The sequence below is a fragment of the Babylonia areolata genome, chromosome 7 (genome assembly GCF_041734735.1).
Source record: "Babylonia areolata isolate BAREFJ2019XMU chromosome 7, ASM4173473v1, whole genome shotgun sequence".
Classification (NCBI taxonomy): Eukaryota; Metazoa; Mollusca; class Gastropoda; order Neogastropoda; family Buccinidae; genus Babylonia; species Babylonia areolata.
In genome coordinates, this window is record NC_134882.1 from 32,378,498 (window position 1) to 32,390,948 (window position 12,451).

General features: G+C 42.4%; 2 protein-coding genes across 2 annotated transcripts in view; both read right to left on the reverse strand.

The window, feature by feature from the left end:
- LOC143283970 (uncharacterized) overlaps window positions 1-5,294 on the reverse strand; it is a 34,957-nt gene extending 29,663 nt beyond the window's left edge. Inside the window, exons 1-6 of the mRNA XM_076590450.1 lie at window positions 5,130-5,294; window positions 3,138-3,890; window positions 2,322-2,503; window positions 1,940-2,047; window positions 951-1,078; window positions 506-571 (exon numbers count right to left, since the gene is read on the reverse strand). Coding sequence (XP_076446565.1) covers window positions 506-571; window positions 951-1,078; window positions 1,940-2,047; window positions 2,322-2,503; window positions 3,138-3,885 — 1,232 coding nt within the window. The 5' untranslated portion in view covers window positions 3,886-3,890; window positions 5,130-5,294. The remainder of the gene's footprint in view (window positions 1-505; window positions 572-950; window positions 1,079-1,939; window positions 2,048-2,321; window positions 2,504-3,137; window positions 3,891-5,129) is intronic.
- A 4,093-nt stretch (window positions 5,295-9,387) lies between these two features.
- LOC143283971 (ras-related protein Rab-9A-like) overlaps window positions 9,388-12,451 on the reverse strand; it is an 8,831-nt gene continuing 5,767 nt past the window's right edge. Inside the window, exon 3 of the mRNA XM_076590451.1 lies at window positions 9,388-11,291. Within this exon, the coding sequence (XP_076446566.1) occupies window positions 10,746-11,291 (546 nt within the window). The 3' untranslated portion in view covers window positions 9,388-10,745. The remainder of the gene's footprint in view (window positions 11,292-12,451) is intronic.

A 12,451-nucleotide genomic window follows, 5' to 3' on the forward strand; every position in this document is an offset into this window, starting at 1 on the left:
TTAGTCTTTTATAAAGGATAAAAGTAGACATAAATAAGATTATGGCTGAGTATGTCATAAGAAGCAGTTTACCACTCTTTCTACTCTTTTCTCCGGATATATTTCTACAGACTGAGCCATGTTCTGAATTATAAAACAGGTTGTGCAATTCTCACAGTTTCTTAATGATCTTCATCATACATATATAACAGCCCTTATTCTACAATACTTCAGTCTCTGACAGTCATACTTCCATGACTGTGAACACTAGATATGGATCATCATTCTTTTTATATCTAATTATGCTAGTATTTGCTTTACTGACTTAACTAAAAGAAACAAAAGACATATGCACAACTTCATACAGAGCACACACACACACATGTGAACACACTTTACAAATGCACACACATACACCAACAAACACACTATTCACACATAGTACCCACCACCCATACCCCCGTCCACCCCCCACACACACTGCAATGAAGCTGCTCACAGTCACATAATACTGCAATGTCAGTACCTTTTTGGCAAACTTCCCATCCCTCTCTTGGTGCTTGTAGAATTCTGTCGACCACTGCGCCCAGGTCTGAAACAACGTCCAAGGAGCAGTCCAGTGTTCACTTTCTATACAGTAAAATCGAACAGTTCTGTTTTTTTCTTGTTATATAATTGATATTTATGAGCAAATACAGCAAGAAAGTTTCTTTGTTCTACCTGCAAACAAAATGTGCTGCACCATCTTAAAACCATGACACATGCAAACTAAATATGTGCAGCAGAAAACACTCGGACTGACAGAGAGACAGACAGTGAAAACAGGATTTCCACAATACCTTGGCACACTTCAACCCTGCTATTTCTTACTGTCTATTTGGTTTAAAAAAAACTGGATTTCCTGACTATGTGGGACAAATTTACAGCTTGCTGTTACCACTGTCTACCGACTATCCTATGTTTAGATTTACCTGACCGGGAGAATGCCGGCTGCAAGAGTAGCACGGTGTTCTTCCTCTTGTCGTTTGACAGCAGCCAGCAACTGCTCTGGTTCTACACCTAGGCTAGTGGCACATTTCTTCAGGTGGATTTTTCGACTCTGTAAACAAAATGAAAATGGTACACACAAGTGATTGGTTTTTTTCTTTGTTTGGTTGTTGTTGTTGTTTTTTTAGCAAATCAATATGTGCAAGAACTGAAGGTGTTACTGTCACATTTTCTCAGAGGCTCTTTTCTTTCACACACACAGTTTTTGATTGGATCAATGAAGCTGTATTGCAATGCAAGTATTATACTGTACTGCATTATATCGAATTGCAAAAGCATGTTTACACACACACAAAGACACACACACACACACACACACACACACCACACTAATATAGTAATAATATGATGCCACCAATATAGTGCCTTTATTCTTACACTCTAGCCACATATGTTTTAAACTCTCAAACTGATTTACAATGATGATTAATGTATATATAAAAAAAAAAAATCCAAACTTTGCAGTCAAAGCAACATACCTCAAGTACTTGCAAACGCCGTATGTTCCGATTTATTTTTTACAGAATCTATCCAGCATTAAACAGAAATAAAAATGTACAGATATTCCAATCCAAATCTTGCAGATCTGTTTCACCTTCCAAGATTAGTCATGAACAGGATCAATCAAAGGTATCAGGGAGTGTTGTTGTCTTTTTTTAACCTGTTACAGTTAACAGCACAAGGACAACTTGTGTGTGTGAAAATGTCTTGTAAGTACTCTCTACTGGAATTTACACTGCTCCAAAAACAATGACATTTTAAAGCAAAAAAGTCAACATTTATACCTTCCATGCATCACCTAACACACACACACACACAAACACACACACACACACACACACACGTGACACACGTTACGAGACAACAAGTTCAAAGCTACAAACTTCATTGCTTATAATCAAATGAGACTTACCTGGGCAGTCCGCAGCACTTTTCCACACATAGGACAGTCCAGCACTTGCGTCTTGGCATCTTCCAGGGCTCGCTGTCTTTCCTCCATCTCCTTTTTCCTCTTCTCCTCCTGGACAGTGTACACAGCAATGAGCAATGTACCATTATTTGTTTGCTTTTTGCCTACAGTTTCAGGAAAACCACAAGACATAGCAATGTGTTTGTTCTTCCACGTGAAAAAAATTCTGCACAAAAATACTGTAAATCCAGAATCAGAAACAGCAACAAGCAAATAAAGACATAAACCAGCTGCTCGTTTGGAAACATTTAGGAAATAAGCTAAATTCAATAAGATAATGTAAAATAAACAGATTTCAGAATGTTGTCACTTAAATACCTCTTACCTCATCAATGCACCTGTTGATATGAAGCCTGCGGCGATGTGAATTCAGATGTGACAAATCCTTCTGACACAGCTGACAATAAATGTAATCTGTCTGTAAACTTTCCGTTTCATTGTTAACAGAACTTCTGTCTTCCTGTTTTACAGGATGGGTGTGGTCACTGCTGGGATCAGATGTTCCACCTGAAACAGACACAAAAGAGGCCATCTGCTGAATTAAGTACTCGTATTATTAAAAACTATAATTCAGTACTTTTCCTGTTTTCATTTTCAAGAAAATGATGCCATGTTTGTATGCATGTTTGTAACTAATGCACTCCTTGTTACTGTTCTCTATACCTGTAAAATAGGATGAAAGGAAATAAACATTGTTCATTATATTGTGGTGTACTTTGTGTAATTGTGAATAAATGTATGCATATATGTGCATGTGGTTTTTTTTTGATTACTATATAATGATTTACAAAATATATATATATATGTGTGAACATACTTGTGTGCATTTACCATTACATACGAGAATATGTAAGAAAGTTCAGACGACATGAGTTTGTGTGTGTGTCCATGTGTACACATATATATGATTATATGTATACTCCATACATGTGTGTATGCCTCAATGTGTGTGTGTGTGTGCGCGCATGCATGTGTGCACGTGTGTGTGTGTGTGTGTGTGAATTTGTTTCTGTGTGCGGATATCTGTACTATATCTATCATTTTCTTAAAGGACCATGATCAAACTGATTATCTTAAAAATCAGTCTTCTTTTAAAAAAAAAACAACAACAAAAAACACACTTTCACCCAGCGAAACATACCTGGTAATACTTCATTAGAGACTTGGTCTTCATCATCACAATGCTGGCTGAGGCAAATCTTAATATGTCGGACAAACATCCCACGTCGTAACATCTTCCCACATGCTGGACATGTGTGTAGTGATGTTGACAAGTTTCTCTCACACTGACTATCGGTCTCGCTTTCATCTTCGGCCATATTGCCAGTGGTGCTGAGTCTGGAACTTGAAGCTTCTGTATCTCGAGGTAGGTAAGGTGGATTTGTGTGCAATTTAGGTCCCCATATGCTGTGGTGGGAGGAACAGGGTTTTACATCCGTGCAATTCTGATCAGCATCTAAGATTCTAGCAGTCTCTGTTATCTGTTCAGTTTTTGAGCTGCAAATTTCTTGCCGCTCGGTTTTTGCTTTCTTTCCATGGTCATCCTGAAGAGGTGTTTTTTTTCGTTTCCGTGTTGCTAGCTGAAGTTTGGGCATACTTTTCATGGACACGCTTGTCTTAAATTCAATGGTGTCATTTAAGTCACATTCCAGAGCCAAAGCTCTTGCCGAAGATTTAGCTGGAGCAGTGCCACTGGATATTTTCTGTAACGATAGTTTGGCCTTTTTGGCACACTGTTTTGTTGCTGATTTTTTGGCAGAGTTTAGAAGTTTTGCTGCTGCAGTGGCTGCTGCTTGGTCTCGACATTTCTCAGGCGTCCGTTTGACCATCTGTTCGCCTGACATTGTCACTGTGTCTGCCTGTAGATCTTTGAGTGGCGCTCTCTGCATTTTACCTGAAAAAGACAATGATCAGTGTGTGAGAACCTGTCTGTCACCTGTACAAGACAACAGACTGCCAGATCAGAGAAATAAAAAAGACTTCAACAAGAAGGCACTCCACAGAAAGCATACCTCTGGTGATGATGAACCAACACATGTATCTGAACAGACACATCCTGTAACTCACTGATTATCTAACTGCCTTCCCAGTCTCCCAGTTGTAAGATTTCTTCGAAAAAGGTTGTTGTTTTTTCTAGATCCAGATCCTGCAGCAAGTTTATTGAAATATCTCTGGGTCTTTATATGCCTAAGTGCATTTGTCAACCACATTACTTGGTGTGGGTAACTAAGGTTTTTTTCCTCTTTTTTTCACATTAGTAACACTACCACCAGTCTTTTATTGATACTGCAGATTGCTATACAATAGTGCCACTTCATTTGTGTAACATTGGTATTTTAGATTCAATGTGTGTGTGTGTGTGTGTGTGTGTGTGTGTGTGTGTGTGTGTGTGACTATGTTATGTGAATGTGGAATCACATGGGTGTGTACATCTTTTGTCAATGTTCCATATATAAAGTACAACCAAAAGTTTTTGAACCAATTCAGTTTGGTGCACATATATTTCTATGCATGGTTGACCAACATAGTGTTTTGTTATTGTTGTTCTATTCATTTGAGGGCAAATTTGAAATTATTGTTTCATCAATAGCTCTGATAAATTTTTGAATGAAGGAAAGGCATTTTGCTACACTTAATGTGTAACACAGAGAATATCTTTGTTGAAATGGCTTCACTGGAAAAAAAGATCTTGAAGCAAAAGAATACAAAGATAAGCATAAGAATGGGGGATTCTATCACTATCTATATTTCTATGGCATGTTTATTGTCAGTATAATACCTTTTCCTTTGGTATGTATACATTAATTTTAGATTATTCAAAAATTACATAATTTTCATTAATAAGAAATATTCATGTACTGCTGGAATCTAAAACTGCAAGCCATGAACAGTCTCTGATATACAACTGTCTTAGTTAAAGCTACATAATGGCATAAGTACTACAAAACTGATAATTAGTTTCACTAAAACTGTATAAGTCTTTCAGAACCTGAGCAGATGTTGAGGAGTACCGAGTTTCTTGAATTTATTAAATACAAACACAGCCAGTTTTCACACACACACACACACACACACACACACAGAGTGTGAGTGTGTGCCACACACACACTGAGGCAAACACAGACAAACTTACGTGATATGATGTCAATCAGACAGTTATTAGTCAGCGATGACAGCCACTTTTCAAGACCGTGCAACACATTCACACTGATTCGTATCAAAGCATCATGAACGACATGCCTTTATTCAAGAATAGCACGTCTGGAATTCTAAACATTAGTTGCTGGTGATTTTCGGATGTCAGTCTGTCATGTGTAAGTTTAGTTTTCATTGGTCCAAACTGCAGAAATGAACCAACGGAAACACCTGTTTAAAACATTAACTCAAGCATTATCTCCCTTATCTCCCACCGCACTGTGATGATTCAAGGGAGTTAACTGCTGTCAATTAAAGTTTGAACAATTCAGTTTCAGTTTCAGTTGCTCAAGGAGGCGTCACTGCGCTCGGACAAACCATATACGCTACACCACATCTGCCAAGCAGATGCCTGACCAGCAGCGTAACCCAACGCGCTTAGTCAGGCCTTGAGAAAAGTTTTGAACAAATCATAGCTTGTTAACTCCCATTGCTGTACCAAGTAGTTGCAGAACTCAGGACAGTGAGCTACGACAGTGCCGTAACCAAGACAAGTCATTTAACCATAATGGGCTCCACCATTCTTTTTTCTTCATTTGTTTCTTTCTCATAAAAAAACTTACGTTTTTCTGTCAGAAAAACACGAAATTTTGCATTGGCTCACAAATGCATTTGTATTTGTCTTTGTATTTCTTTTTATCACAACATAATTCTATGTGCGAAATTCCGGCTGCTCTCCCCGGGGAGAGCGCGTCGCTACCGACACGTAGTGACAGCGCCACCCATTAAAAAAAAAAAAAAAATTCCTGCGTGCAGTTTTATTTGTTTTTCCTATCGAAGTGGATTTTTCTACAAAATTTTGCAACTGAGGAACAACCCGCCTCGTGTTTTGTTGCCGTGGGTTCTTTTACGTGCGCTAACTTGAAGTGCATGCTGCACACGGGACTTCGGTTTATCGTCCGAGTCACATCCGAATAACTAGCGTCAGTCCAGACCCCCGCTCAAGGTCTAGTGGAGGGGGAGAAAATATCGGCGGCTGACTCGAGCCGTGATTCGAACCAGCGCGCTCAGATTCTCTCGCTTCCTAGCCTGCCTCCTGGCGGACGCGTTACCTCTAGGCCATCACTCCACATTCAGCATAACAGTCATCCAAAGCACACTCCCGTTTGCAATTTTGATTAAAAAAACAACTGATGAAAAGGTAGATTTTTCATGAATGAAAACACATTGGATACATCAGTAAATTGCAGGCCGGCCCCAAATACGCACGCATTTTAGCCATTCATAGCCACTCAACTAGTGCAGTGAATACTGAACTGAGTAGGCTGAAGCAGTATCTCTGAGTGGAACAAACGTGTGTCAGTTCTTGCTTTGTTCAGTCTTCTTCTTCTTCAGCATTCCCACGCCATGCTCAGCCGGACGGTCAGGTCAGAGGAAGAGACGAACTCCACAGTCCGCTGGAGCTCTGCCGCGGCCGCTGTTCCCCACAACTTGTCCTGAAGCGCTGTGGGACTGGCCCGGGCCAGATCCGAGGCCTCCGTCAGCTCTTCGTGCAGAGGGCAGTCTTGCAGGACATGGACTGGAATTTGACTGAGGACCGACGTCACACGGACATTGATCCGTCTGTGTGGGAAATTTTCGGTTTGTAGAGATGGGAGAGGAGTTGGCAGTGGCCTGTGCGCAGTCTGAAAATGATGACTTGCTGAGCTCGACCCACTTGATGGATGCTGTCCTGGTCCCAGATGTAGCCGTTCTCGCCAGCTGTTGCTAAAGTGGCCATGCAGAATGGTCTTTGCCTCCCGAAAGGTAAAGGGGTCGGCAGATTGAGTGAGCCTGCTTCCTGCTTTGGAGAGCTTGTCCGTTGTCTCGTTCGTCATTTATCAGATGGATTCCCCCGTCTCCTCGACGAAGGCGGCAGTACGTCGCAGGTCCTTCGGTCCTCCGTAGAGCTTCCGAGCCGCTGGGACTGGGTCCGGCCAGGTTTTCTCTCGGAGCGCTTGGTGGAGCGGGCAGGACTGCAGCAGATGTTCTGTTGTCTAGCTGCCTGTTCTGCAGGGGCACTGGTACGTCTGCCTCTTCATTTCCTGCAATGTCACAGTGAGAGGGGACCCACTATAGGACTGGTGTTGTTCTGGCACTTAGGGCTTGCATCTCTGACCGCGGGATGTCTTGCAAGGTTTTGTCCCTTACTCTGGTCTGGAGGCTTTGTAGGACAGCTCAGAAGTCAGTGAGGAAGACAGTGAGGTCTGGTAAACTGTCTCCCTGGTTGAAGAGTTGGGCTGCAGCGTGTATATATAGCGCAGATGCTTCGGCTCTGAAGTGTGCGATGAAGAAAACAAATGTCACAATTGAGAAAGACACATGATGTACACGTGACACAAGAGTCGACCACATACCCGGTGCGTCGGGCGGCTGGTGGGGGCGCGTGGTGTCCCGGGTGCCGCCGCGGGGTTCTTTTGGGGGGGCGGGGGCGGGGGGTGGGGGCGTTCCCCCTCTCGCCGGGTTCTCTTCCTCCTTTGCCGTCGACCACACCATAAAAAATTACCAACACCACCACCACAAACAGTAACAACACCACCACCACAAACAGCAACAACACCACCAACACAAAAAAGCAGAACCCTTAGCAACAACGAAACGCAAGACCCCAAAACCACACAAACAATCCTCACAAGGCAAAACAAACAAAACCTAACCTCTACCTCACAGCACAACCACAGACAGCACAAGCAGTCAACATTACAAACACACAACCACAAAATCATACCAATACAACCCCATTACAACAGCAACACACACAACCCCATACACACCAACCACACTAACAACCCCCTACCATCAAACACACATAACCCCAACCACACAAACGAACAACCCCTACCACCAAACACACACAACCCCATCCACAAAAACAAAACAACCCCCTTACCATCAAACATATACAACCCCAGCCACACACACAAACAACCCTCCCACCACCAAACACATACAACCCCAAACACACAAACAAATACCCGCACTTAAACAACTCCAACCGAACAAACTTGACATTACGGGTGTAGACGCCAATAGGTCGTTAAACTCCAACAAGGAGGCTCTGAAGTTCGCTTTGGTCAGTCGAAGTGCTCCTCCCAACTCCAGCCCATCGGGTCCATAGGTTCATTCAGCAAACAAAGTAAATTGCCGCGTTCAAATAGGTGTGTGTGTGTGTGTGTGTGTGTGTGTGTGTGTGAGTGCGTCAGTGTGTGCGTTTAATGGCACGCCGTGCAGAATTCTGTTTCTGGACGAACTCTGATAGTGTGCGCCGGCCTCAGTGTTGGCAGGTCCCACTGCCGGAGTCACACAATTGTCATTAGTTATGATTTCATTTATTCGTGATAACCGCAGTAAATTTCTCCTGTTGTGCTATACGCTACATGTCATAGGTCTTTACTTGGTTCGTGTGCGAAACTACGTTAATGTTATCAGTTACTGGCATCAAAAGAAAACTATGGTTTTGCCACGTGTTTAATACACACACACACACACACACACACACACACACACAACTGAAAACCAGGTATGTTTTCTTTAGATTTTTAGCTGTTGTTGTTGTTGGGGTTAGTTTTTGTTGTTGTTGTTTTGTTGTTGTTTTGTTTGTTTGTTGTTTTTTTGCAATAATATGCAAAACTGTTGAAACAACTTATGCTTTGGACACTCACTGACAAAGCAGTCCTTGTATTGCGACATGTCTCAAGAAATGCTTGGAATTACAAGTGATCATAGTAGAAGACAGTGGCATCAGTGCACAAACATGAGAGAGAGAGACAGACAGAGAGACAGACAGACAGACAGACAGAGAGCGGCTGAGTAAGCGAAATGGGAATAGGCAAATCGGACCTGTGCTTTGTGCTGGCTTCACCTGAGAATAAAATGTTGCAGTCAAACTAGATCGACATGTACTGCCTTCGGAAAAAAACAAACAAACAACAACAACTAAAAACAAACTAGATGTGATGCACAATGCAATTATGCTGTATAGATCAATGTTTCCATCAATCTTGAATCAGTCTAACATTCATATGTGAAAAAATATAACGTCTGAATATCTCTATCAATCAGTATGTGAATCTTTCACAGACATATAAATGATTTGAACAGGAGTTTCATTGAAATCAATTGAGATTTTATTTCTGTAATTTGGGTACAGTAACCATTCCACACTCGCACACTCACTCAGCGCCCACCCACCCCCACCCCCACCACCCACACCTCCACATCCCCACACAATTGACAATTGTGCCGACACTAATATACTGCCTTTCCATTTTATGTTATTTTATTCAGTCAAGAAGTAGAAGGTTATTTTTGTTAATTCTCAGAGAGAGAGACGGGGGGGGGGGATGGCTTGGGGGAGTTAGTAGGGGATGGGGTGGAGCAGAATTATGCAAGAATATTGAACTGAAACAGCCGGTCTGTTCGTGCGTACTTCAGCATCATGCTAAATCTGCCTTGCACCACTGTCTTTCAAAATCTGCCATATGATAATGTTTTCCATTATCTATTGTTTCTTTAGGAAGCTCTCTCTCTCTCTCTCTCTCTCTCTCTCTCTCTCTCTCTCTCTCTCTCTCTCTCATGAGAGTGCGTGCGTGAATGAACTTGTTTCTGCCTGAGTGAAAGTGTGCGTGCGCGTCAGTGTTTATAGTTCAAATGACCATGCAAATTACTTGAGGTGTTCACAAGAATGCGTGTTGTTTCTTGCCCCCTTGTCTGAAGGGCGTTGTAACGCTGAAAGGACATTAAAATCTCTGTCTTGTCTTGTCTTGTCTTGTCTTGTCTTCTCTCTCTCTCTCTCTCTCTGCGTTTGCGGAGCTATTACAGCACGTTACTATCACATTTCAAACATATACAGCTCAGTGTTACAGCACCATCAATAAGCCCAGTGGGTCAAACCTGTACAAGATTTGACCTGCCATGAGTTCAGCTCTTCAAGCTGCAGTGCCCTCGCATGTCCAACGTTCAACCTGTCCAGCGTCAACGTTCATCCCAAGTTCAACCCCTATCAAAAAATCCATCAAACAGAAGTTTAAAATCCATCAAACAGAACTTAAAATCCATCAAACAGAAGTTTAAAAATCCATCAAACAGAAGTTAACATACATCAAACAGAAGTTAGTGTACATCAAAAGGAAGTTAACATACATCAAACAGAAGTTAGTGTACATCAAAGGAAGTTAACATACATCAAACAGAAGTTAGTGTACATCAAAAGGAAGTTAACATACATCAAACAGAAGTTAGTGTACATCAAAGGAAGTTAACATACATCAAACAGAAGTTAGTGTACATCAAAAGGAAGTTAACATACATCAAACAGAAGTCAAAATCCATCAAACAGAAGTTAACATACATCAAATCGAAGTTATACTTCTGTTCGACCCCAGATACTATAATTATACTGTGTGTGTGTGTGTGTGTGTGTGTGTGTGTGTGTGTGTGTGTGTGTGTGTGTGTGTGTGTGTGTGTGAGGGGAATGGGGTAGAGATCGGTGTGCATGACACCAGTCACGACAGCCAGCGTCAGTTACCGGCCGGTACACGACATTCCCTAAACTTCCACATAACCTCCACCACCCTCATCTGCAGCAGCCCCCCTGAGAGGACTGACCGTCCACCTGAGCCCCAGCCGGCACGTCCCTCAGGTCCCTGATGACACTCCCAGGACGACCGTGACCCGCCAACGTCGCCATCCCCCCAGATCGCCGCAGCCAATCGCTGCCAGCGTTTCTGGACGCCACCTCCTGGAACTGCCTCACGGCGGCAGTGAACACCTCCTCAACATTCAGCGCCTCCTTGGCGCTCGTCTCGAAGTAAGGCACGTCCCCATTGGCTCGGCACCACGCATTCGCGTTGAGGTCGCTGACGGCCCGCTCGTGGTCGGGGAGGTCGGCCTTGTTGCCGATGACGAGGAAGGGGAACTCGCAGCCTAAGGGGACGTCTGAGTAGTAGAGGAACTCCTCGCGCCACATGGTCAGGTTGCAGAAGCTGGAGAGGTTGTCGAGGGCGAAGGTGAGGAGGCAGACGTGGGTCCCGCGGTAGAAGTTCTGCCGCAGACTCCGGAAGCGCTCCCCGCCACACGTGTCCACCACACGCAGCACGTAGCGCTCGTCGTCCACCGTCACCTGCAAAGTGCAGCGTTTGTGTACGTGTCTTCAGTGCTCACGTCAAACTGAACTACGGGACTGATCGTTTTATCACAGATCACCTGTCGTCAGACTGACCAAATCATCAGGGATTGATAATTTATCACACTTCACCAGTCGTCAAACTGAACCAATTTATAAGGGATTGATAATTTATCACACTTCACCAGTCGTCAAACTGAACCAATTTATAAGGGATTGATAATTTATCACACTTCACCAGTCGTCAAACTGAACCAATTATAAGAGATTGATCATTTATCATGGTTCATCACTAGTCAAACTGAACCAATTATAAGGGATTGATAATTCATCACACTTCACCAGTCGTCAAACTGAACCAATTATAAGGGATTGATAATTCATCATAGTTCATCAGTCGTCAAACTGAACTAATTATAAGGGATTGATAATTCATCACACTTCATCAGTCGTCAAACTGAACCAATTATAAGGGATTGATAATTCATCACAGTTCATCAGTCGTCAAACTGAACCAGTTATAAGGCATTGATAATTCATCATAGTTCATCAGTCGTCAAACTGAACCAATTATAAGGGATTGATAATTTATCACACTTCACCAGTCGTCAAACTGAACCAATTATAAGGGATTGATAATTCATCACACTTCACCAGTCGTCAAACTGAACCAGTTATAAAGGATTGATAATTCATCACACTTCACCAGTCGTCAAACTGAACCAATTATAAGGGATTGATAATTCATCATAGTTCATCAGTCGTCAAACTGAACTAGTTATAAGGGATTGATAATTCATCACACTTCACCAGTCGTCAAACTGAACCAATTATAAGGGATTGATAATTCATCACACTTCACCAGTCGTCAAACTGAACCAAGTGATTGATGATTCTTACAGTTTATCAGTAAGTCGTCAAACTAAACCAGGCGATTGATAATATTGTCACAGTTCACCTGTCGTTCGGCAAACTAAACCAAGAGATTAATATTGTATTTCAAGCTTGGTCGCGACCACAAACTGTTGGCTTGTTGCTGTGCTGTTCGCATGTCAGTGCACGTACTAAAAGGCAAATATGTTTTCGGAACAAGGATTTTTTTTAAACCAAAGATAGCTGTTATGTACTTGACCGCCGCCCTCTCAGTGTGAACATTA